Source organism: Puma concolor, chromosome A1 (assembly GCF_028749965.1).
Source record: "Puma concolor isolate L17-30 chromosome A1, mPumCon1.1.hap2, whole genome shotgun sequence".
In the NCBI taxonomy this organism is placed as follows: domain Eukaryota; kingdom Metazoa; phylum Chordata; class Mammalia; order Carnivora; family Felidae; genus Puma; species Puma concolor.
In genome coordinates this window covers 126,692,182-126,718,854 of record NC_141667.1, presented here as the reverse complement: position 1 = coordinate 126,718,854, position 26,673 = coordinate 126,692,182, and the positions used below count along the sequence as shown (strand labels likewise).

At 40.4% G+C, this 26,673-nt stretch overlaps 1 protein-coding gene across 17 annotated transcripts in view; it reads right to left on the bottom strand.

The window, feature by feature from the left end:
- The window catches only part of KLHL3 (kelch like family member 3), a 279,397-nt gene that overhangs the window by 82,336 nt on the left and 170,388 nt on the right, over positions 1-26,673 (bottom strand). For 7 of the 17 annotated variants that reach the window (XM_086703327.1, XM_086703314.1, XM_086703304.1 and 4 more), the window contains 2 exons: positions 16,460-16,579; positions 1,922-2,028 (listed from right to left, as the gene is read on the bottom strand). In XM_086703327.1, coding sequence (XP_086559453.1) covers positions 1,922-2,028; positions 16,460-16,579 — 227 coding nt within the window. Of the gene's footprint in view, positions 1-1,453; positions 1,589-1,921; positions 2,029-4,032; positions 4,126-10,382; positions 10,493-16,459; positions 16,580-26,673 lie in introns of those variants that run through there. The other 10 variants (XM_086703347.1, XM_086703352.1, XM_086703356.1 and 7 more) reach the window with 6 other exon arrangements.

The following is a 26,673-nucleotide window of genomic DNA, read 5'->3' as shown; positions in this document are numbered from 1 at the left end:
TCATCTTGTTCTTGCTTGGGCCCTTGCACTACTCCAGAGGCAAGTTCATTAGCAACAAGTGGAGGCAACACTACAATTCATCGCAATTCCAAACAGATTTCCTCTCTCAATACTGGACTTTCCAAACCACATACACAAGAAAACAATGAATGGCAGAGCTACTTAGTGAAGTTGCAACCAAATAACTATTGCAAACAAAATGAATTATTTTTTTTAAATAGACAGATGAACGAGAGAGGTAAATAAAGACATAAAAACCTTGCTACTAGAGTTTGAAACTACTTCAAAGAGCATGCAGCTCAAAATTTCCAGGTAGTGAAATTCACTGGTTTTCACAACTACATTTTCCAGGCTGCTAATTCCTGACCCAAGGTTCAGGGTGATGGAAGAGTGGCTTGATCCACTTACCTGAGTTACAGCTCCTTCACACAATGAGCCAAGGGGGGGTCCACATTGTGAGGAACTCTCAAAACACAATCACTAAGTCACCCCCAACTAGAACCACTCTTGCCCATGAGAGGCCACATACTATATTAGGAGAAGGGAAAGAGCCTACTCAGCAAAAACAGGGTGCCTGCACTCACCCATTCTTAGCAAGCCCACCTTCATTCTTTTTAAGCTTCATTTATTTACTGTCTCCTACTAAATACCATGCCCTGTGGTTGGCTCTGAGGATGCAGCAGTGACAAGACATGGCCCTCGAGTGCCCAAAGCTCATAATCAACTATGGAAACATTTCATTCATTCATTTAAAATACATTTGACTCTGGTCGTGTACCACATGCTTAGGATATGGTAGCAAACAGGTCCAACAAGACTCCTGTCCTTAAGGAGCTTACAGTCTAGTGAGGAGAGACAGATTAAAAAAAAAAAAATCAACAACCAACAACAGGATTTTCAGGTAGGGACAAACGTTAGGAAAAACTATGTATTCAAGTTATGAGACAGAAGGGAACTTAGTGAGGAACCATGGCAAAGGTGGTCAGAGGAGGCCCTCTGGGGAGACACATGGCCTGTAATCTGCAGGATGAGAAGCCGCCGATACACAAAACGTCACAGCACAGGCACTGAGGATGCCAGAAAACAGACAGCAACACAAGAGTGATAGTGACCACACTCACAAACAGCAATGGGTACTTGGGGAACGTGGGGAAGGGACACCTGACGCAGCCTGAGGGTCTCAGCAGGCACAACTGGTCTTCAGTGAGCAGGGGAGGTGCTGTGAGGCACTACAGACAGGAAGCTCCATGGGTTTCAAGGCATTCAGTCTCACATGTGAAATAGCTGGACTGGACTATTTGGCATATACAGGAAACAGGGACCCTCTAGAAAGTTTGCAAAGGTGCCAGATGGTGAAAATTCCTATCTTACTCTCCTCTCCCCTCCAAGCCCTGCCATCACTTCTCCCAAATCTCTTCCACACTCCTGTAAAGACTCAAGAGGGTTTGCAGACCTTGCCTGGTAGGAATGGCCAGGGAAGGACAAGCTGGTCCAGCAATGGGCCAGGCATCAAGAAGCCAAGCTCCACTCATTTCCTATGTGATCTTGGGCAAGTCCCTCCCTTTTTGTCAGCCTCAGTGTTTCTCATCTGCAAAATGAAAGAACAGAGGTGTGGGGATAAGCCCAAGAGCCTACACTTCTAAAAGCTCCCCTACATGATTATGATGCATGCTGAAGTGTGAGAACTAATCAACTCTATGGTTCTACCTCTTTTTTCCTCATAGTAGACAAGGGGCTGCATGCCTGGCTGGTTCCACCAAGTCCCCCATAGTGCAAAACATAGCATCTGATACACAGAAGCTCCTTACAGTGAGTGTCATAGCATTCTGTCTCCTGCCTCCCCTCAGGCCACCACCCAAAATATTCTCTCACTGGGGCTGCAGCCCCATAATTGTGGGTTATCATTAGCCCCTCGCCATACCTGTGAACATTGCACAGAAGTAGGGGCTGCAGGCTGCCAGGACCACACGGTGGGCTTCTATCTCGACATCTTCTGCCACAATCATCACGTCACACAACAGCTGTTTACTGTAAAACACCAGTGAGGGGACAGCATGGGTCACAGCACCAATGCCCACCCCCAGCCACACAAGGATATTTTTTCTCCCACCCAGATTCCACACCACCACCATACAAGACTGTCGCAGACATTTACCCTATCCTGAGTTAGGCAGGGGGATGAACTCATCGACTCGATAAGCTGGGCTATTCATGCTTTCCTAAGGCGCACAGAGAGACCTAGCTACTCTGGCGCTGCAAATTCAGGGTTCTTTCATTTGTCTTCACATCTCTGCTCCTCAGCTCCTTCAGCTCTGACTGAGACAGAGGGACAGCAGCACAGAGAGCAATGGGAAAATCCTGGGGCAGTCAGTCGAGGGACTGAGTGAATGCCAAGGAGCATGAGCATGCCACTGAGATGTGCTGCCCACGAAAACAAGCATTAACAATTCCCCAAAGGACCTAATACCTATGAAACACTGGCAAGAGGCCAGCCAGATCGGGACAACTCAAGTATTAATCTTCCCACCCAGATTTAACATTATCACCAAGAAGGCTGCTCCCTAAAGACCCTGTGCAAGCTCCAATCACTGCAATTATTAAGGATACTGTAACTAGCTTCAAAACAAACTATTTGTCATCCCCACTACACTGCAAGCTCTGAAAGGAACTTGTTTATTATATCTTAAACACCTGGCTGCAAGCCTAGCCTAAAGAAAGCCCTAAATTTTTACTGACTAAATACACTTTGAAATGGGATCAATCCACACTCATAGACAGAATGAACATCAGACCACTTTGAAGGATAGAAAGGGCACCACAAAGTGTCAGTCTAAGGATTTTTCCTCCACCAGCCTTCCAATAGTAAGCATTTATTGAGTTACATATGCTAGGCACTGTTCTAAGCACTCTTTTATACATATTATTGCATTTAATCCTGTCTAAAACCCCATGAGGTATGGTTGTTATGTTGCATATTACAAAAAAGGAAAGTGAGGTCCAGAGAAGTTAAGTAACTTTCTCAAAGTCACACAAAAAGGGAGCAGTGGAAAAAGGATGTGAATGCAGGCAGCCGAACCGCAGAACCCATCTTCCTAAAGTCTGTGGTATCCTGGTCACCACTAATCCCTCCTTCAGAGTGAAGCACTAGATGCGGAGGGAAGTCAGGACAAACTCATGTCAACTGTGATCCACTGGCAGTGGCTACTTAGCACACAATACTGGTTTGAGAAGTTTGAATCATGATGGGATCCATTTAAGAGGGATGAGATGAAGAGAATGAGTCTGCCATTGGGGCACCCAGTGGCTCAGTCACTTGAGCGGCTCAGGTCATGATCTCACGGCTCATGGGTTCGAGCCCCCCGTTGGGCTCTGCGCCGACAGCTCAGAGCCTGGAGCCTGCTTCAGATTCTGGGTCTCCCTCTATCTCTGTTCCTCCCCTGCTCACACTCTGCCCCCCCCCTCTAAAATAAATAAAGATTTAAAAAAAAATTTTTTTAATGAGTCTTCCATGATTGATCGATAGGAGATAAGCTACCTATTTGCCATCCCTGGAGTGACATATTAAACCTTTGCCAACTATTCAGAAGTTAGTGCAGGATTGCTTATCAGAGAAAATAGAATCATAAAGCATGACAAGACTGGAGCTGTAAATGCCCTTAGAGTTCATCTGGTCTATGAAGCTCAGAGAGGTGCCACAGAATGCAGAGTCTTGAATCTAGTTCTCATTCTGGATTGGTGCCATAATGCCCCATGATTGGCTCATACTTAGGAACAAAAAATCAGAAGATAAGTTAGCCCCAATACTGAAAGGTGATCAGGAAAGTTTCAGCCTATGGAATAAAGTCCCTGTGAGGGGGCATCAGGGAAGGGTGACACCTCTGAGTGCTAAGAGGCAAAACCTGGGAATGGGACCTCACACTACAGTGGACAGCAGACTCTAAAGACAAATTTTATCAGAACAAACCAGCTCAGCTGGGAAGAGAACTGGCTCTTCCCCTAACTGGCTATGAGAACATGGACAAAGGATCTCACTAGTTTTCTCATCTTTTTTAGCTGCCTCGGGACATCCATCGTGGGGACCAAATGAGATTGCAGATGCCACCTGAGAACAGGCTAGTTTTTAATCTGGACAAAATGGATTGTAAAAATGTAGTCACAACATGAACAGACTTATCTTGGACATTTTCATTTCACTTTCATTAACTATTTTAAAGAGAAAATGGAGTTATCACTACTCTTTAAAAGTACAAGTCATTTGTCAACTATACTTCAATTAAAAAGAACTGACCAAAAAAGTGTAATTTTGTTGTTGTTGTTGTAACCAGTATTTTAACAAGGAAAGCAAAACAGATGAGTCAGAAATGCTGAGCAAATGCTGAGCCAGGTGCTGAAAAGGCAAATGTCAGAATGGGGTATCTTGCACAAACCCAGAGGAGCTGATAGTTCATGAACAAAGGAAAAGAGACAAGAGGGAATGAGGTTTAAAGGTGGAGAATCCAGTTAAGCAAATACAGGAGAATAGTTCTGATGAGAAGTGTATCTCAAGGCTAGAGAAATCTAGGAAAGTGACCCAGAAACTCACCCAAAACTCAATGTAGGCTTTCCCTGGGAATGGTAAAGCCTGTCTGCACAATGAGACATCTCTTTGTATCCACTCTATATAGAAGAGAGAAGCAGCAGCTCTAAAGCACTGCATGGCTGACAAGCATTTCTAATTCCATTTACTAGAAATCCTATAGGATTCTTTATTCCTGAGCTGTCACACACTACTCCAAAAAACAATCTCAACAAGAGAAAAACAGGGCTATCCACTTTGTGATAGCTATTCGGAAGGAGCTCAGGCTCTGGAATCAAACTGACCAGGGTTCATGTCCCCTGAGTATCAGAATTCAGATATGTTGTGAACAAGATAAAGAATAGTGCTAATAGTAAACATTCCGTGAACATTAATATTTCTTTCTCTTTTTTTCCCATAAAACATTTCATTTAGGATTAGCAGTTAAGTTAACCTTCCTAAGGCTAAATTTGAGCTGCATATCAGACATCTACGTGGGGTTTATCAAATAGGCAAATGGATTCATAAGTCTTAATTTCAAAGGTGGGAGATGGTTAAGAGGTTGGAGGAAAGAGAAAGAGCCAGCTAAAGAAACAATAAAGTAACTAGTGAAATAGGAGGAAAACCCAAAACATATGGTGTCTGAGAAGACAAGCGAAGAGAGGGCTACAAAAAGTAAGGAATGACTAACTATACCAAATAAGGAAGATAAGATTAGGGAGGCTAGGTAGGGCAAGTAGGCAAGAAAGTGAAATAGAAAATGAAAATGAAATAGAACATGAAAATGGAAGACATGCAAATTGGAAAAGAAGAAATAAAACAATATTCACAGATGGCATGATCTTGTATATAGAAAATCCTGTAAGAAATCCACTAAAAAAATATTAAAACAAATAAATGAGTTTAAGAAGGTTGCAAGGGTGCCTGGGTGGCTCAGTTGATTGAGCGTCTGACTCTTGATTTCAACTCAGGTCATGATCCCAGAATCATGGGATCAAGCCTTGCATCAGGCTCTGACTCTGTCTATGCTCTGAGCATAGAGCCTGCTTAAGATTCTCTCTCTCCCTCTGCCCCTCTGCCCCTCTCCCCTGCTTGTGCTGTCTCTCTCTCTAATAAAAAAATAATGTTGCAGAATACAAGATCAATATACAAAATTTACTGTGTTTCTATACACATGCAATGAACCAAAAAATGATATTAAGAAAAATTCCACTTAAAATAGCATCAAAAATAAACACTAAAGAATAAATTTAACAAAACAAGCATGAAACCTGTCCTCTAAAACTGTAAAACTCAGTTGAAAAAAATCAAGAAAGACCTGAATAGATGGAAAGACTTCCAGTGTTCATGAATTGAAAAACTTAATATTTTTAAGATGGCAATACTCCCCCAGGGGCGTCTCGGTGGCTCAGTGAGTTGAGCATGCAACTTCAGCTCAGGTCATGATTTCACAATTTCACAGTTCGTTAGTTTGAGCTCCGCATGAGGCTGGCTGCTGTCAGTGCAGGGCCTGCCTCAGATCCCCTGTCCCCTCCTCTCTCTTCCCCTCCCCTCCTCTCAAAAATAAATAAACATTAAAAAAAAAAAAAAAGATGGCAATACCTTCCCAAATTGTTCTACACTTTCAACCCAATTTCTATCAAACTCTCAGCTGGCTTCTTTGCAGAAACTGACAAGCTAAACCTAAAATTCATACAGAAATGCAAGGGACCTAGAATGGCCAAAACAATCTTGAAAAAGAAGAATAAGGTGAAGGATTCATGCTTCCCAATTTCAGAACTTACTACAAAGCTAAAGACAGCAGAGTAATAATATAACCATAGATATATAGATCAATAGAATAGAATTGAGAATCCAGAAATATACCCTCACAGTCAATTCATTTTTAAAAATTTTTTATCATTTATTTTTAAAATGTTTTTTATTGATGCATAGTTGACATATAGTGTTATATTAGCTTCAGGAGTACAACATAGTGGTTTGACAATTCTACACATTACACAATGCTCACCATGATAAGTGTATCTACCATCTGGCACCATACCACACTATTATAATATTATTGACTTTATTCTCTATGCTATACCTTCCATCTCCATGACTTATTTATTTTATAAATGGAAGTTTGTACCTCTTAATTCCCTTTCTCTATTTTGCCCATTTCTATTGCCCATTTTCTATTTTGCCCTTTTCTATTTTGCCACCACTCCTCTCCACTCTGGTAACTACCAGTTTGTTCTCTGAATTTACGAGTTTGTGTCTGTTTTTTTGTTTGTTCATTCATTTTCTTTTTTTAGATTCCACATATAAAAGAAATTATATGGTATTTCTCTTTCTCTGTCGGATTTATTTCATTTAGCATAATACCCTCTAGGTCCATCCATGTTGTCACAAATGGCAAGATCTCTTTTTTTATGACTAATATTCCATATTTTATACACACACACACACACACACACACACACACACCTTCTTCTTCATCCATTTATCTATCAAAGGACACTTAAGTTGTTTCTGTATCTTGACTATTGTAAATAATGCTAGAATAAACATAGGGGTGCATATTTATTTTCAAATTAGTGTTTCCATTTTCTTTGGGTAAATATCAGTAGTGGAATTACTGGGTTTCATGGTATTTCTATTTTTTTTTTTTTTTAGTTTATTTATTTACTTTGAGAAAGACAGAGACAGGCACAAGTCAGGGAGGGGCAGAGAGAGATGGAGAGAGAGAGAATCCCAAGCATGCTCTGCAATGCAAACACAGAGCCCAATGTGGGACTCAAGCCTGCAAAGCCATGAGATCATGACCTGAGCTGAAACCAAGAGTCCAATACTTAACTGACTCAGCCACCCAGGTGTCCCCATGGTATTTCTATTTTTAATGTTTTGAGAAACCTCCACACTCTTTTCCACAGTGGTCACACCAATTTCTGTTCCCACTAACAGTGCACGAGGATTCCTTTTCTCCACATCCTCGCCAATACTTATTTCTTGTCTTTTTGATACTAGTCATTCTGACTAATATAAGGTGATATCTCATTGTGGTTGTGAATTGCATTTCCCTGAAGATTAGTGAGGTTGAGCATCTTTTCATGTACCTGCTGGCCATGTGTATGTCTTCTTTGGAAAAATATATTCAGATTATGTGCCCCTTTTTAATCAGATTGTTTGTTTCCTGGTGCTAAGTTGTAGAAGTTCTTTATATCTTTTGGATATAAACCCCTTATCAGATATATCTTTTGCATATATCTTCTCTCACTCAGTAGAGTGCCTTTTTGTTTTGTTGATGATTTCTTTTGTGACACAAAACAGTCAACTGAGTTTTGACCAGGGTGCCAATATATTCAAATAGGGGAAAAATTGTCTTTCCACAAATGGTGCTCAGACAACTGGATATCCACGTACGAAAAAAACAAAGGACCCCCTACTTCACATAATATACAAAAATTAACTTGGAATAGATCAAAAAAATAAATATAAGAGCTAAAACTATAAAACTCTAAGAAGAAAACATAGGGGTATATCTTCATGACTTCAGATTAGGCAATGGTTTGTTATACAGGACATCAAAACACAAACAACAAAAGAAAAAAACAAATCAGACATCAAAATTTACAACTTTTGCACTTCCGAAGACACCATCAGGATATCAAAAAAGTGAAAAAAAACCCGAACAAGGAAAGAAAAACTTTGCAAATCATGTATCTGATATGAAACTTGTGTCTGGAGTATATAAACAACTTGAACACTTTTAACTCAATAATAGACATATAACCCAATTTTAAAATGGACAAAGCATCTAAATAGACATTTCTCCAAGTAAGACATAGAAACAGTCAATGATCACATAAAAAGATGCTCAACATCATTAATGATCGGAGAAATACAAATCACAACCACAATGAGATAACACCTCAGACACCGGGATGGCTGTAATCAAAAACACAGATAATAACAAACACTGGCAAGGATATAAAGAAACTGGAACCTTCATACACTGCTGGTAGAAATGTCAAATGGTGCAGTGCTTTGGAAAACAGTCTGGCAGTTCCTCCAAAAGTTAAACATGTAGTTATCATGTGACCTAGCAACCCACTCTTAGGTATATATCCAAAAGAAATGAAAACATGCATCCACACAAAAATGTATACGTGAATGTTTATAGCAGCATTATTCATAACAGCCAAAGGGTATCAAATGTGGTACATATACACAATGCAATATTATTCAGCAATAAAAAGGAATGAAATCCTGAGACATGCTACAACATGGATGAACCTTGAAAACATTATGCTGACAAAGAAGTCACAAAAGGCTTATTACATAATTCCAAAATAAGCAAATCTATAGAGACAGAAAGTAGATTACTGAAGGGTGAGGGGTAGGGAAAACAATGGGATTATTGCTAACATACACAGGAATTTTTTGGAGGAGATGATGAAAATGTTTTAAAATCAGCTGTTAGTTGCACAACTCTGTCACTATACTATAAGCCATTGACACTTTAAATATGGCATATGAATTATATCTTTAAGTTTTTAAAATTTATTTATTTTGAGAGAGAGAGAATGTGCACGAGGCAGGGGCAGAAAGAGTGAGAGTGAGAGAAAGAGAGAGAGAGAGAGAGAGAGAGAGAGAGAGAGAGAATCTGAAGCAGGCTCCACACTGTCAGCACGGAGCCTGACATGGGGCTTAAGCTCATGAACTGCAAAATTATGACCTGAGCCAAAATCAAGAGCTGGACACTCAACCAAATGAGCTACCCAGGTACCCCATCACATGAATTATATCTTAATAAAGCTGTTACCAAAAAAAGAAAAACAGCAATGTACTAAGATGATTCATTACTATTAACAAAAGCCATAGTGGCAGATCATCTTTTAAAAAAAAAAAAGGGATGAGGGTAGAGAAATTTTAGGGATGGTGAAAGGGGAGGTTAAAACTGTCAAAACGGGATAGAAGAGACTATCTCTCCTTTTCAGGAATGATCTGGGGTACTATTTCAAAAGGGACCATATCCCCACTTGGTGGCCGGATGGTAAATCAGGAACCAAAGAGCCATTAGGAGTCTGCTGCCCAGAAGCAGCTGCTGGTAGGCTCAGAGCAGAGCGATACAAGGCAAAAGGAAGAGGAAGGCTAGTTAGTTACCATGCCAACAGCCCATTCTCTACCATGGAAGTAAAAAGAATAGGAAACTCGTGAATTGTGTGATTCATAAATTGCATAGAACATGTGTATGTGAACTAAAATAGCTTAAAACTGAAGGAGGAAAAATGTGAAAACAGTGCAAGAAATAACCCCAGGTCCCTGGAATATTACATAACATTTCATTAGCTTAGACCCTGGATGGCAAGCAAGATGCTTTACCAGGCCTTCATCAAAACAAAGTACGCCTCCCTCCAGTTCCTATTAAACTCACCCAGATCAGTAAAGCATCTCTTCAGGCTCCCTTTCTCTCCCTCACTCACCCATTCCACTCCAGTTTTAAAAATTAGCCATGCCTTTAATACCTTAGAAATTAAAAAAAAAAATTTTTTTAATGTTTACATATTTATTTTGAGAGGGGACTGGGGAGGAGCAGAGACAGAAGGAGAGAGAGAATCCCAAGCAGACTCCATGTTCAGCACGGATCCCGATGTGGGGTTCAATTCCAGGACTGTGAGACTACAACCTAAGCCGATAATAAGAGTCGGACACTCAACCGAGCCACTCAGGTGCCCCAGAAATTAAAAAAATTCAAAACCATTAAATACCTTAGAATTTGATATGATCTTTAAACACCACTAGAATGCAAGCTTCATTGAGAACAAAAGTTTGACTCTCTTACCTAATGCCATATCCCTGTAACTGAGCTCCTCATCACCACCACCACCATCATCATAATCATAGCTAGGAGTTGCAGAATGTTTGTTATGTGCCAGGGCCTCAAAACAATATCTAAGGAAGAGGTATTATTATTATTATTATTATTATTATTATTATGCTACATGCTGTTGAAATCAGTAATTCTACTTCTAAGGAATTAATTCTATAGAAATAATTGTGAATGTGCACAAGTGTTTAAGAACAGTAATACATGTGCTATCACTGTTCTAAGGACTTTACTTAGTATCCCCTTAACAAGCCAGCAACCCTGGAACTATTATTAGCCTCATTTTATGTTTGACAAAAGTGAGGGCAGGAACATTAATTAACTTGTACAGGGTCACAGAACTGTACTACTGGAGCCAAGATTTGAAACCAGGTTGCCTGCCTCCATGGTCTATGCTTGTGACCAGTATGCCATATTGCTCCAAACATTACCACTGCAGGTGCTGTTTACATAAGAGATTTGAATACTTAAAACATCTAACAACAGGAACTGGGTTTTTCAAAAATTAACCAAAAATACAGAAAATCATTCATCCACTTAAAATAATGTTGTAGAACAGTTCTAACACAGAAAAACTGGTTCAATACAGGGGTACCTGGCTGGCTCAGTCCATAGAGCATGTGACTCTTGATCACCAGGTCATAAGTTCGAGCTCCACGTGTGACAGAGAGTTTAATTAAAATCAAAAAACAAATTAAAAAGAAAAAGAAAAAGAAAACTTGTTCAATATAGTGGTAAGAGAAAAAAAATCTGGTTAAGATATATTTTTAAGAAAAATATTCTCCCAAGTGTTAACAATGGTAACCACTGGGTATTAAAATTATAGATGATTTTTTGCTCATATTTATTTTCTAAATGATCTATAATATGTTCCTTTTCCAAAAAAAAAAGAAAGAAAAAGCAAAATGGAAATTTTTTAAATTAAAAGAAAAATAAAAGGGAAATCTATGCCTAAACCTGCACTAAAAATTTCCTGACAAAACATATACAGATTGTGCTCCATTTGAAAAAAAAAGAAAAGAAAAGAAAAAATGGAAGAACAAGATTGTAATGGTTAATCTTATGTGTCAAATTAACTGAGCTAAGGGATGCCCAAAGATCTGGGAAAATATTATTTCTGTGGATTCTGTGACCTTTAAAAATGGTATCCTCTCAATAATGTCTTTATGTGTAAAATGGGATTTTCCTGTTTTCTCCTAGAAGTGGTATGGTTTTAGGTCTTACTTTCAAGTCTTTCAATCCACTTCAAGTTAACTTCCGTGAGGAGGATTAAGATTCAGGTCCAATTATATTATTTTTCATGTGGCTGTCCGGTTTTCTTAACACCATTTACTGAGGAGGCTACTTCTCCACTAAGTATTCTTAGCTTCTTTGTCAAATATTAGTTGACATATATGTGGGTTTATTTCTGGGCTCTCAATTCTGTTCATGGTCTGTGTTTGTGATATCGTTTGAAATCAGAAACTGTGTATCTCCAGCTTTGTTCTTCTTTTACAAGACTGCTTTGGCTATTCAGGGTTGTTTTTGGCTCCTTACAAACTGTAGAATTTTTTTCTATTTCTGCAAAAAATGGCACTGGAATTTTGATACAGGTTGCATTGAATGTATAGATGGCTTTGGGTATTATGGACACCAACAATATTAATTCCTCCAATACATAAAACAGGTATCTATCCATTTATTTTTGTCTTCTTCAATCTCTTTCAATAACATATAATAGTTTTCAGCATACAGATCCTTCACTTCCTTGGATAAATTTTTAAATATTTTACTGTTTTTGACACTATTGGAAATGGAACTGTTTTCTTTCTTTTTCAGATAGTTCACTGTTACCATATAGAAATGCAACTGATTTTAATAAGTTGATTTTGTATCCTGCGACTTTACCAAATTTGTTTATCAGTTCTAAAGTTTTTGGGGGGCATCTTTAGGTTTTTCTATAAAAAGGATCTTGTTATCTGCAGAGACTATTTTACTTCTTCCTTTCTTATATGGATGCCCACCACTTTGACTAACTGCTCTGTCTAGGACTTCCAGTTTTTGTTCAACAGGAATGGTGAGAGTAAGTACCCTTGTCTTGTTTCTGACCTCAGAAGAAAAGCTTTCAACCTTTTATCATGGAATGTGATAGCAGCTGTAGATGTGTCATATACGGCCTTTATTATGATGAGATATGTTCCTTCTATATCCAATTTGTTGGGAGTTTTCATCATAAAAGGATGTTGGATTTTGTCACTTTCTGCATCTATTAAGAGGATCATATGATTTTTATCCTTCAGTCTATTAATGTGTATGATCTTTTTAAATTTTTTTTTTCAACGTTTATTTATTTTTGGGACAGAGAGAGACAGAGCATGAACGGGGGAGGGGCAGAGAGAGAGGGAGATACAGAATCGGAAACAGGCTCCAGGCTCTGAGCCATCAGCCCAGAGCCTGACGCGGGGCTGGAACTCACGGACCGCGAGATCGTGACCTGGCTGAAGTCGGACGCTTAACCGACTGTGCCACCCAGGCGCCCCGCTTTTTAATGTACCGTTGAATTCAGTTTGCTAGTATTTTGTTGAGAATTTTTACATCAATATTCACGAGGAATACTGGCCTGCAGTTTTCTTATTTTGTAGTGCCCTTATCTGGCTTTGATATCAAGGTAATTGCTGGCCTTGTTAAAATGAGTTTGTGAGTGATCCCTTCTCATCAATGTTTTGGAAGAATTGAGAAGGACTGGCATTAATTCTTCTTTGAATATTTGGTAGAATTCACCAGTGAAGCCATCTGGTCATAGGCCTTTTTTTATTGGGAGATTTCTGATTACTGATTCAATCTCCTTAATCATTACTGGTCTGTTCAGATTTTCTATTTCTTAATGATTCAGTCTTGGTAAGTTGTACTTTTCAAGGATTTTGTCCATTTCTTCTAGATTATCCAACTTGTTGGCATACAATTGTTCATAGTAGCCTCTTAAAATCTTTTGTATTTCCATGGTATCAAGTTGTAATGCCTCCTCTTTCACTTATAATTTTGAGTCTTCTCTCTTTTTTTTCCTTGGTTAGTCTAGCTAAAGTTATGTTTACCTTTTCAAAAAGCCAATTATCACTTTCAATGATTTTCTCCTGTTGTCTTTTTAGTCTCATTTCATTTATCTCTGCTCTAATCTTTAATATTTATTTTGTTCCTTCTGATAACTTCGCTTAGTTTGTTTTTCTTTTTCTAATTCCTTGAAATGTAAAGTTAGGTTGTTTACTTGGAGGCCTGGAGTCTTAGATCAGACAGAAGACACAAGCCATACTGAAGAGAACTAAATGAGGAATGTCACTACTATCTACCTAGTATCTACGGAAAACAACACAAATTCCTCAGGAACAAGAAAACTGGACCCATAGGCATGAACACTGACCACTGCCTAAAACAACTATGGGTAGAGCTTCCAGGAAATCTGGCAGGAGGCATAATGAATATTGAGCAATAGTGCATAAGACAAATTTAATTTAACTTGGTTTTTAACACCAAAGACTGGGCCCTACAGAAAAAGGAAATGAGGAAACAAATACAGAACCAGACAGAATTTTTTTTTTAAGTAGTTCAACTCCTGGAGAAATACAAATCAAAGCCACACTGAGATACTACCTCATGCCGGTGAGAGTGGCTAAAATGAATAAATAGGAGACTATAGATGCTGGCAAGGATGTGGAGAAATGGGAACCCTCTTGCACTGTTGGTGGGAATGCAAACTGATGCAGCTTCTCTGGTTCCTCAAAAAATTAAAAATAGAACTACCCTATGACCCAGCAATAGCACTGCTAGGAATTTACTCATGGGATACAGGAGTGCTGATGCATAGGGGCACATGTACCCCAATGTTTATAGCAGCACTTTCAACAATAGCCAAATTATGGAAAGAGCCTAAATGTCCATCAACTGATGAGGATAAAGATATGGTTTATATATACAATGGAATACTACTTGGCAATGAGAAAGAATGAAATCTGGCCATTAGCAGCAACGTGGATGGAACTGGAGGGTATTATGCTAAGTGCAATAAGTCAGAGAAAGAAAGATACCATATGTTTTCACTCCTATGTGGATCTTGAGAAACTTAACAGAAGACCATGGAGAAGGGGGAGGGAAAAAAAAAGTTACAAACAGGGAGGGAGGGAGGCAAACCATAAGACACTCTTAAATACAGAAAACCAACCTAGGGTTAATGGGGGGTGGGGAAGAGGGGAAAGTGGGTGATGGACACTGAGGAAGGCACTTGTTGGGATGAGCACTGGGTGTTGTATGGAAGCCAATTTGACAATAAAGTATATTTTAAAAAAAAGAAAGAAAGAAAAAGGTAGTTCAACCCCTGGAGTGTCTGGGTGGCTCAGTCCGTTAGGTGTCTGACTCTTGATTTTGGTTCAGGTCATGATCTCACTGTTCATGGGAACGGGCCTCATGTCGGGCTCTGCACTGACAGCACAGTGCCTGCTTGGGATTCTCTCTCTCCCTCCCTCTCTGCCCCTCCCATGCTCTTGTGCTCTCTCTCTCTCTCTCTCAAAATAAATAAATAAACTTTTTAAAAAATAAATAAATAAAAGTAGTTCAAGCCCCTACTCAAACACATCGTTAGCTATATGTGCTTTTTACTTAATACCATTGTCTCTGCCTGGAAGGCTTCCCCCTAATCCCACCACTTTTCATTTCTTTAACTCTTACTTGTCTTTCAAAATTTAGCTCAAGCATCATCCCTTTATAAAGTGTTCTCCAAAAACAAGTGTTCTCCAAAGGTGGCGTATGACATATTTGCTTTCATAGTACCCTTTCAGAAACAAATAATTATTGCACTTCTAACAACTGACAGGCGCCTGATGCATTCCTCGTTCATAACACCTATTTTGTATTATAGGAAGATCATTTTCATTTAACTATTTACTTTTTTTTTTTAATTTTTTTTTTCAACGTTTATTTATTTTTGGGACAGAGAGAGACAGAGCATGAACGGGGGAGGGGCAGAGAGAGAGGGAGACACAGAATCAGAAACAGGCTCCAGACTCTGAGCCATCAGCCCAGAGCCCGACGCGGGGCTGGAACTCACGGACCGCGAGATCGTGACCTGGCTGAAGTCGGACGCTTAACCGACTGTGCCACCCAGGCGCCCCTAACTATTTACATTTTTTAAGCTACCCATCCCAGAGCCTAGTCAGTGCCTCTGGGCATCTTTGGTAAATGCCTTGAAGAGCCCATGAAGTACTAGGTGCTAGAGATCAAAACAATTCAGAAGTTGTCCTTGCCCTCAGGGAGCTCACAAACAACAGAGAAAAGAGGAGATTAGCAATTATAGCTCACAATAGGGCTAACTATGCTGTAAATAATGCTGTGGGCAAAGGAACCTTCTGAGTTCTCTGGTAGGGAGGAGACTGGGTGTACAGCCTTTGTAGAGAAAAACATGCTCAGCGTCCCAAATCTGTTTTGCAGCAAACTCACCAAATTGCACATATCAGCTTTATAAATAGCCTGCACACACTCACCATTAGCCAGCCTACAAAGGATGAGCACATTTGCATTTCATTCCTTCCTTTACACAGTTAAACTACATTGAAGAAGCTAGATATTTTTCCACTTACATAGCTGTCTTAACAAGCTAAGTTCAGACCAAGGAATGAGGGAGGGAGACCAACAGAAAATGTGTAGCACCCACAATCTTTAATCTGCAACTATGTGTAGGTATTGCAATCAGTCTATTATTAGTCATTAGGCAGCTGGTTTGGTTGGAAACCAAGTTTATGAACAGAACTGCTATAGCCATAAAAAATTATTCCTCTGTGATTAAGGAGTACAATGAAAAGTGTTAAATAAATGCAAAGGAGATAGAGTACTTTCTGAAAGCCAATCTGTCTCGACTGGAGTTTAAAGGGGAAGCCAAGTGACTGAGAGGAGGTGGGGAAGACTCAGAATTCACTAGGTGGTGGTGTTCCGACTTCTGTTCTCAGTCTCTGATGACGCTCACTCAACAAGCTCTTCCCAAAAGGGCACAGGCAAAATAGGAAAAGTACCTCCGCAGTTCATTCATCACCTTGAACGCCTTCCCCATGTGGGCAGAGTTGACAGTGATGATCCTCTGGTTCTTCTCATCATCCCCAGCCTGAACCGGGGGCTGAGAGCTCGGCTTGATGCTGTGAACAGGAAGAGAGTGGGAGGGGAAAGAGAGGATCACATGTTGGTAAACCCAGTCACCCAGCTGCTACAACTCCGTGCATTTGCCCACCCACCAGAAGCATCTTTGTCAGCTTGTTCTCTTTGTCACAGACCCAGCAGGAAAAGAAAATGCGTTGGGTCAGCCATTTCTGCAGGATCTTCCAGTGCAAACTACATTCCTCTGGTGGAAGCTGGGTCCTAGCTCAGCTACTACCATCACATGTGCGACTTTGTGGGATATCCTTATCCTCCATCCCCCATGCCCTAAAGGGGTGGAGGAGACGGAGGGAGACAAAGTGACCACTCACTTCGTAGGGAAATTTGTTCACTCAACAAAAATTTAATGGAGGCTACCGTGTACCAGGCACTGTATTTATTATTTTTTTTATTTATTTATTTTTTTTAATATATGAAATTTATTGTCAGATTGGTTTCCATACAACACCCAGTGCTTATTCCAAAAGGTGTCAGGCACTGTATTTAAGTTTAAGGGAGGGGCACCTGGGTGGCTCAGACGGTTAAGCATCCGACTTCGGCTCAGGTCATGATCTCGTGGTTTGTGAGTTCAAGCCCCACATCAGGCTCTGTACTGACAGCTCAGAGTCTGGAGCCTGCTTCCATTTCTGTGTCTCCCTCTCTCTCTGCCTCTTCCCCACTTGCGCTCTGCTCTCTCCCTCTCTCTCTCTCTGTAAAATAAATGTTAAAAAAAATTAAGGGAGGGGCGCCTGGGTGGTGCAGTCGGTTAAGCGTCCGACTTCAGCCAGGTCACGATCTCGCGGTCCGGGAGTTTGAGCCCCGCGTCAGGCTCTGGGCTGATGGCTCAGAGCCTGGAGCCTGTTTCCGATTCTGTGTCTCCCTCTCTCTCTGTCCCTCCCCCGTTCATGCTCTGTCTCTCTCTGTCCCAAAAATAAATAAACGTTGAAAAAAAAAATTAAGGGAAACACAACAAACAAGGCACAGACACTGCTCTCACAAAGCTTACAGTTCGGTGGAGGAGAAAACCAAGTAAAAACCTAAACATCATATCCTATGTATCACAACTGGACATAAGTGCAGAGGATGGGCAACTACTCCGGGGCTGGCAGTAAGAGGGGAAACTTTCCAGAAGCTGAGGGAGAGCAGAAATCCCAAGAAAGAGCAAAAGCAAGCAAAGTAAAAAGGAAAATGGAGAATATCCCAGCAGAGGAAAGAGTACATATACAAAGACCTGGAGTACAAGAGTCAAGTGAGTTCAGTAAAACTAGAAGAGAGTCTCAAGAGCAAAGCCTAGAAGACTGAGCAGTCCTGTAAGTGTCATATTAGCAAAGCCATGGAGCTTGGATTTTACTCTGAGACAATGAGAAGCCATTAAAGGTAGAGAGAAGTAGACAGGAACAGGTGAACACGTGTGTCCTTAACAAAGATCACATTGCCTGTGGTATGGAAAACAATATAACAGGAATGAAAGCTTTTGGGAAAACATAATCCCAGGGTAAGACAAGGGACTGTCATTATTATGAAAAGAAGAGCTATCCATGTGGGCTAAGTGAGCAAGTGGTGACTTCCAAGTCATTCACAACCTCAAAGTCCTCTATACAGAAGACAAACACTCATATCCCTATGGATGCCAAGTAGATGCCCAACAACTCCTAAGCAATATGTCTCAGCTTTATGTGGGGAAGAAAAAAAATTATCGAAAGAATGGTCAATGGTCAGTCAGTTAAACATCTGACTTCGGCCCAGGTCATGATCTCCCAGCTCCTGGGTTCAAGCTCTGCTTGGGGCTCTGTGCTGACAGTTCAGAGCCTAGAGCCTGCTCCAGATTCTGCGTCTCCATCTCTCTCTGCCCCTCCCCCACTTACAATATCTCTCTCTCTCAAAATAAATAAACACTAAAAAAAAAAATTTTTAAAGAATACACAAAAATGGACTTCTTTTCCCAACCTAATGAAACTTTTCAGCTCCAAGGTCAAGTCCAGGACCTTGGAGTTACCTCTGTTCTGATAAGAAAACAGGACCTTCTCCATTTGTGTAGATTTGGAGACTCACAGTTCACTCCAACTCTCCAACTCTAGTTTAAAGACAGTTTGCTTTGCCTTTGCCTGGCGTGCCTCCTTCCACGCCACCACCTAGACTTGCAAACTGGCTTGAGAAAGGGACTTCTGTGGTTAAGAGAATGTTCCAGAGACCTGACAGTCTCTACAGATCTTACAGTGAGATTTGTAACTACTAGAACAATCAAATCACAACAACCATGCAAGACCTACAGTTTGTCTGACCATCACAGACTCCTCTTTTGGCCTTCCTTCCCCACCTTCAGTTCAGCATGCAAATATAAGCCACAGTCATCTGAACTTTGGGACTATTTGGATTCTGGGGGCAAAGAAGTTAATTGATCAGGCACAGGAATATAAATATCAAGAGATACACAAAGGCAGATGATTAGAATTATATGTTGTTGTTTTAACATTTATTTATTTTTGAGACAGAGACAGAGCATGAATGGGGGAGGGTCAGACAGAGAGGGAGACACAGAATATGAAACAGGCTCCAGGCTCTGAGCTGTCAGCAGAGAGTCCGACGCGGAGCTGGAACTCACGGACCGCGAGATCATGACCTGAGCTGAAGTCGGACGCTCAACTGACTATAGAATTATGTGTTTAAGGAGGAAAAGAAAATCTCAAAACTGAAGATAAGATCAACATGAAAGAGCATCCCGTAAAGTTGAAAAACTTCATGTGAGAAATCCCACAAGTGTTATTTCTTTTAAAGTCAATGTTTTTCCTACTCCAAGCCAGAAGATCTTATTTTCTATTTTCTACTAAAAGTTTAACATTTTTGCTTTTGTTTTCTAAGTTTATTTATTTGACAGACAGAGTGTGTGAGCAGGGGAGGGGCAGAGAGAGACAGGGAGACAGAGGATCCCAAGCAGGCTCCTTACTGTCAGCACAGAGCCCAACATGGGGCTCGATCTCATGAACAGTGAGATCATGACGTGAGCAGAAATCAAGAGTCTGATCCTTAACCCACCCAGGTGCCCTACATTTTTGCTTTTGATTAATGGCCTTTATTTGATCTGATGTTGATTTTTATGTCCTGGTGTGAAATAGGGATTTAATTTTTTCCATATGTTCCATTTACTGAATACTTCTTTTTCCCATTTACCTGTCATGCCACCTTAAGTCATGTCAAAGTTCCAAATATAGGGATCTATTCCTGGACTCTCTAAGCTATTCCATTGGTTGGTTTACCTGTCCCTATGCCAGTACCACATTATTTTTGTAACTTCATTATAAAGCTTGATATCTGACAGGGTAAGTCTTCAATCCAATTATTATGCTTCAAATGTGTCTTGACTATTCTACTTTCTTTATTCTTTCATACAAATTTTAGTATCAGCTTATTAAGTTCCATGACATATTATGAGATTTTGATAGCAACTGTAATGATTTATAGATCAATTAGTATAGAACTGATATCTTTTTGATATTATGTTTTCTGATCCATGAACATGGAATATCTCTCTCCACTTATTTAATCGTCTTTAATGTCAAACTTTTATATTTTTCTTAATGAAGACTTTATACATTTGATTAAATTTATTAAGTACTTTAGGGCTTTTGTTGCTGTTTTACAATAGCAATGGTGTCTTTTATGAATTTTATTTTCTGATTGCTATGGTTTATAAAATGCAATTGATTTTTGCAAATTACTAAACAGCCACCTTACCAAATGTTCCTATTATTTCTATATTTGAAGAGTCGATAAAGTGTTCTATGTAAACAGTCAAATTAACCTGCATATAATGCCAGAGGGTTTTTTCTCCCCCTCCTTTCCAATTCTTAGGTGTCTAATTTTTTTTTTTTTGAAAGAAATTTTGCACTGGCTAGGATAGCCACACAATGTTGAATAGAAAGTGTGCTAACAAATATTCTTGTTGTCTTTCTGATTTTAAAGATGATGTGTTTTTTTTTAATTTTTTTTTTTTAACGTTTATTTATTTTTGAGACAGAGAGAGACAGAGCATGAATGGGGGAGGGTCAGAGAGAGGGAGACACAGAATCTGAAACAGGCTCCAGGCTCTGAGCTGTCAGCACAGAGCCCGACGCGGGGCTCGAACTCACAGACCGTGAGATCATGACCTGAGCCGAAGTCGGCCGCTTAACCGACTGAGCCACCCAGGCGCCCCTTAAAGATGATGTTTTTAATGTTTCTCCATTGTGCATGTTTGTTGTAAAATTTTTATAGATAACCTTAATCAAATTGAGAAAATTCCCTTGCATTTTATTGCTTTTTAATCATAAAACTATACTGAATTTATCAAATATTTTTGTGAATCTAATGAAGTGATCATATGGATTTTTCCCTTTAACCTTTTAATGTGGTAAATGATACTAATATATTTTCTAAAATTAAACCATATCTGCATTTCTGGGATAAATCTAGAAACTGTAAAAAAGACTGCATAAATATTCACCATAAATGCTATCTTCAAACTATAAAGAGCCTTAAAAGCCAAATATATAATATGGTATTGACCAGAGAAACACTGAAGGGTTCTGACAGGGAAATAATAAGATTAGAGCTCCTAAAAGCCCAGTGGACAGACAGATTCAGTTCCATTTCACATATATGGAGATGTAGAATAAACACAGCCATTTTGGAAGCAGTGACAATAATCTCCAGTGTGACTAATGGACAGGAAGGCTTGCTCTTCCTTGTTGTGTTGCTTTTGCACTTTCCAGTGTGTCAAAATGGTCCAATGAATCAGTCCTGTTAATACAATGTTGTGTTTACCAAAAGGTCTCAAACATAGATTACCTATTCAAAGGATTAAAGCTCAACAAAATGCAATTCATACCAAAGCCTCCCTGAAAGAAGAAGTGACTTGGTGATGCCCACCGGGCTGGTTAGGGAAAGGACATCTGGTCTTCCCACTATATCTGGAGCCCTTCCCACCCTTGATACAGGGGCAAGGCTTGACATCAGACAGATCCTAAGGTCTCTTTCTTCCCCTGCTCTGCAGCTCTGTGATGACATGGGAACTCTGCAGTAGAGTCTAGATCTCTGCTTTCTGGAAGGTACAAGCTTTGTGGCAACTCAGTGACCTTCCAAGGAACAGGAAAGTGAGGAAAGAGAGAAGGTGAGTGCTCAGCGAAGTTAAGAATCTTGTACAAGATCACAGAGATAATAAGTTACAAAGATGGAAGCTGAGTTCAGGTGTCCCTGACTTGAATCAACCCAAGCTATTTTCACCAGAGTCTACACCCTCCAGCAGGATAGAATATACATATATACATGCGTGCAAACACACGTCTCAACCTAGGGCCACATGGCTCAGGCAGAGATACTAAATACCCCCATTCCCTCCCCCAAATCTTTCTCCCTCCATCCATACCAAGTCTTAATTAGTTAGTCCCCATACACAGCCCACTCCCACTCTCCAAAGGCCCCAATGTGCTCAGTTCTTTATGCTAGACACAGCTGGTGGATCCCCCTCTCCACCTGTGAAACACAGACCACACAGAGGTATATTCCCACTCTCATGTCCATGTTCAATGTCTATAAGATCATACTTTTCACTCTACCCAGACCCAGCCAAAATTAAACACACACACACACACACACACACACACACACACACACACACGCACACACGCACACACATGCACGTTTCTCTAGGCAGATTCAATCACAAAATGTTTTCTCCTGAAGTTTTTATTAGCAAATGCCCTTACTCTAAGCACAAACTGTTTGATTTCTCCAAGAGCAAAGAATGGCTCCAAACTTGACCATCCCTTAAGTTTCAGCCTCTATTGACTCTTTTTTTTTTTCAATATATGAAGTTTATTGTCAAATTGATTTCCATACAACACCCAGTGCTCATCCCAAAAGGTGCCCTCCTCAATACCCATCACCCACCCTCCCCTCCCTCCCACCCCCCCATCAACCCTCAGTTTGTTCTCAGTTTTTAAGAGTCTCTTATGCTTTGGCTCTCTCCCACTCTAACCTCTTTTTTTTTTTTTTTTCCTTCCCCTCCCCCATGGGTTTCTGTTAAGTTTCTCAGGATCCACATAAGAGTGAAAACATATGGTATCTGTCTTTCTCTGTATAAGCCTCTATTGACTCTTAAATACTGAGAACAAACTGAGGGTTGAAGGGGGGTGGGGGAGAGGGGAAAGTGGGTGATGGGCATTGAGGAGTGCACTTGTTGGGATGAGCACTGGGTGCTGTATGGAAACCAATTTGACAATAAATTATATTTTAAAAAAGTTTCAGTCTCTATTAAAACCATACCAGGTTTCAAGATCTTCCAGCCAGTCCAAATGAGGTAAGTGAGACTTCCAGATTTCATGATATGGCAAGAGACCTAAAGCCTACCAAATTCCCTCCAAAGTTGATATTAATTTATATATGCCCCTTCCACGAGACCTCAACCTCTGGCTACTTAACAAAGGAGCATTCATGTGTGCTGAGATGCTCAGAGTTTCAATAACATTCAAGTTGAGCCATATCTAAGATTTAAATATATCAACAACAGTAGACATGTTGAGAAAGTACTGGCCAGGCAGAATCCTTGCTGTTTCCTATAGAATTAGACAGAAATAGTCATCAAAGCCATTTTCCACTTAAGCTGCAGCAGAACAAGACAAGTCAACTTTGTCAAATAAGACAAGTCACTACAAAACTGGCTTAAAATTTAATTAAATCTTACACACTGTCCTGTTAGTAGTAAACATACCTCCATGAACCACCACTGCTGCCATGGTGAACACAGGGAAGTGAGTAATTCCATGTTGCTGCTGTTGAAAGGCCAACAACCCCTTCAATAAATAGCCCAGAAAAAGAGAGTATTGCAAGATGGCTCAGACTTAATTCACATTCTCACTGGTGCCATTTAAGAAGTCATACATATGAGGGGCGCCTGAGTGGTTCACTTGGTTAAATCTCTGACTCTTGATCTTAGTTCAGGTCATGATCTCATGGTTTGTGAATTCGAACCCCACTTCAGGCTCCTTCCCAACAGCGTGGAGCCTGCTTAAGATTCTGTCTCTCCCTTTCTCTACCCCCTCCCCCCACCTCTCCCTCACTCTCTCTCAAAAGAAATAAACTTGAAAAAAAAAAAGTCATACATATGAGACAGTCAAGACTCATAACCTTAAGAAGGATGAACATAGCTGTCCCTTCCTTCCTGGGTTCTCCCATTCTCTTTTCCCTTGGGCTAGCCTGTGACAGTGGCCTCTCCTGTGTCTCCTACTACAGTGGCTATCCCCCATTCTGGATGCCCTCCCTCCAAGCACTTCCTGCACACTATTGCAACATTAATCCCTAAAAGGTCATTCTGATCACATCTTTCAGATTCTCACTGCCCACAGATTTCTTCAGGGGTCATGAGGGCTGTAGGCTAGAGGCTCAGTCAAGAGCCACCTGCTTCCATTTATTCTGTGTATTGTGTGTCCATGTAGAATTTCCTTTCAAAGAACTATAGAGCTAAAAACCTGAAACATTACCAAACTATAGGATAAAGTCATGGTACCTTGCTTAGTATTCAAGGTCCTCCTTGACCTGGACTGAATCTAAATCCCAGCCCTATCTCTTCCTCAAATATTTACTGAGAACCTGTTTTCTACTGAGCAGATGAAATTATTCACTATAGACAGATTCTGCCTTCCTTTTCTTCTATCATAATCTAAATACCTGTTCTTTCAGGACCAATTAAGGTTGCCTCTTCTATGAAGTCCTCTGTATACTTCAGTCCTAAGTGATCTCTGTCTTCCTAAATTCCTCAAATATTTCTGTCCTATAACTGAATTGGCATATAGATTTGATTATGTTTTCATGGTACCTATCTAACAACCCACTCCTCTCCTACTAGATGCAACATACCTGGTGGACAAGGAACGTGGGTCCAAGGACTCTTTACATGGCTTAGCCTGCCCAGCATAGGGCCACACCCACAGCAGGCCCTCATCCCATATTTGTCATCAATGAACTCTGACCTGAAAACCCTTCACTTGTCCCTACAAAAACAGTAGAGCAGAGTGGAAGAGTCTGCCTCAACCAATGACTCCACTAACCATTTATTTTTTTAAGTTTGTTTGTTTGTTTGTTTGTTTGTTTATTTATTTATTTATTTATTTATTTATTTATTTATTTATTAGAATCCCAAGCAGGCTCCACACTGTCAGTGCAGAGCCCGATGTGGGGCTTGAACTCAAGAACCATAAGATCATGACCGGAGCTAAAACCAAGAGTCAGATGCTTAACTGACTGAGCCACGCAGGAGCTCTCTCCCCACCCTTTTTTTCTCCCAGCCTAATAACTTAAAAAAGTGAATGTGGGATAGGTTTTCAGAGTTAAAATATAAATCAATACACACAAAATGTTACAGAAGTTCTAAATAAAAATAGAGAAGTTTTAAATAACAAGCCCTCTCAGCACACCACCTCCCACAGTCGTTTCTCCTGCCCTCCCTTGTCCTCTAAATTCTACATACCCAAAGTCTATTTTGACTCCCTCACATTTTGCACAGTAACTCATACTCAGCCTATGCAATACTGATGCCCTCCACCCTCCCTACTCTTCCTCAAGCCTACTGTTCTTTCTGTATCCTCTATCTCAGAGGCAAAACCAACTGCCCACTCACCTATCCAAAGCAGAAAGTGGGATGTCATCCTTGATATGCTCTTCCCATTTTCACCCCCCTCCCATACAACCCCAAGTGCTCCTTTAATCTCTCTCCACTCCATTCCCTTCTCACAGTCATAATCCCCTTCCTGCCTTGTATACAACCATATCCTCCTCCCTAACTCCAGAGTGACATTTAGAGAATATTAGTAAGAGCAAAGGATGTTCTATGTGAAACCTCTCACTGGTTCCTCACTGCGTTCAGAATAAATCTCAGAGACCTCTCCTGGCCCTTTATAACCCCATCATTGCCCTGAAGACTTCTTGCTACTATAGTACTGAAATACTTACACCTAAATACACCAGGCTCTTTTGCCCCACCCCACTCATTCCTACCAGCCCTTCAAGCCTTCATGCTGGAAGTCTTCCCTAGCATCTTCCACTACCCACGAGATTAACTTCCCTTCTTCTGTGTTCCCACAGTACTCTGTGCTTCCTTCCATATAAATTGTAATTACCTCTTACTTTTCTGTCTCCCCCACAGTGGGGGGGAGTGCTGTTAAATGTTTAACAGTTGGTTGCGAGGGAGAGAGCCCTGATTTGTAACATTTGCCAATTTCCATGGTGTAAATACTCCCACCATGTCAGATTTCAAGCTACCAACATGTTGTCACTGAGCATGTGGAATTGGAAAAAGATGTGCAGCAGCACACCATTATAACCCTACACAGTATTTCCATTATAAAGACACAAGAGTCATAATCTAAAAGGCATAGACCACAGTAAAATCATTGATTTGGGGGTATTCATTATTCTTGTCTATAATTTATTATTAAGTTATATAATTTATTTTTAGCAAAGAGCATATTTAATAGAATGACTCACAATATTCCTGACAATTTAACAAGCAGCTCTTGCAAATGGGTAAGTGCTGGCTCCAGCACATCGCTGCCAACCTTAGACTTTAAGCTCCCTGAGAACCAGGATGCTATCTAATTTTCCTCTGCATTCTGGACTTCTGGTACATGGCAGGTGCTCAATAAATAATCAGTGAGTAAATGATTAGATAGGTAAGTAAATAAGGTATAACTAGCAACTATTCCATCTTTCCTCACTTCTCATTAAAATAATTACGGCTTTGTGTCTCTCAACTCCCCCTCCTTGTACTCCCTAAGAAGGCCTCTGTGTTGGTCATACAGAATAAAGAGGATGCAGGGAGAGAGAAAGGCATCATCAACTAGAGAAGAGGGAAGGAAGCAAGAGGGGGTGTTACTTAGTGTGTCAGTTCTTAGGCTCTTTCCATTGCTGAGGAAACTTCATGCAAGGAATGGAAAAGAGAACACTTCTAGAGAAAGCACGTGGGCAGGGTAGGAGACGGAAAAGCCTCAGAGCAGGCTGACTATGCAGAAGTGTTTGGGGGATCTGCCAAGTTAGGAGCTCCAGGGCACCCAGGGTATGAGAGAGT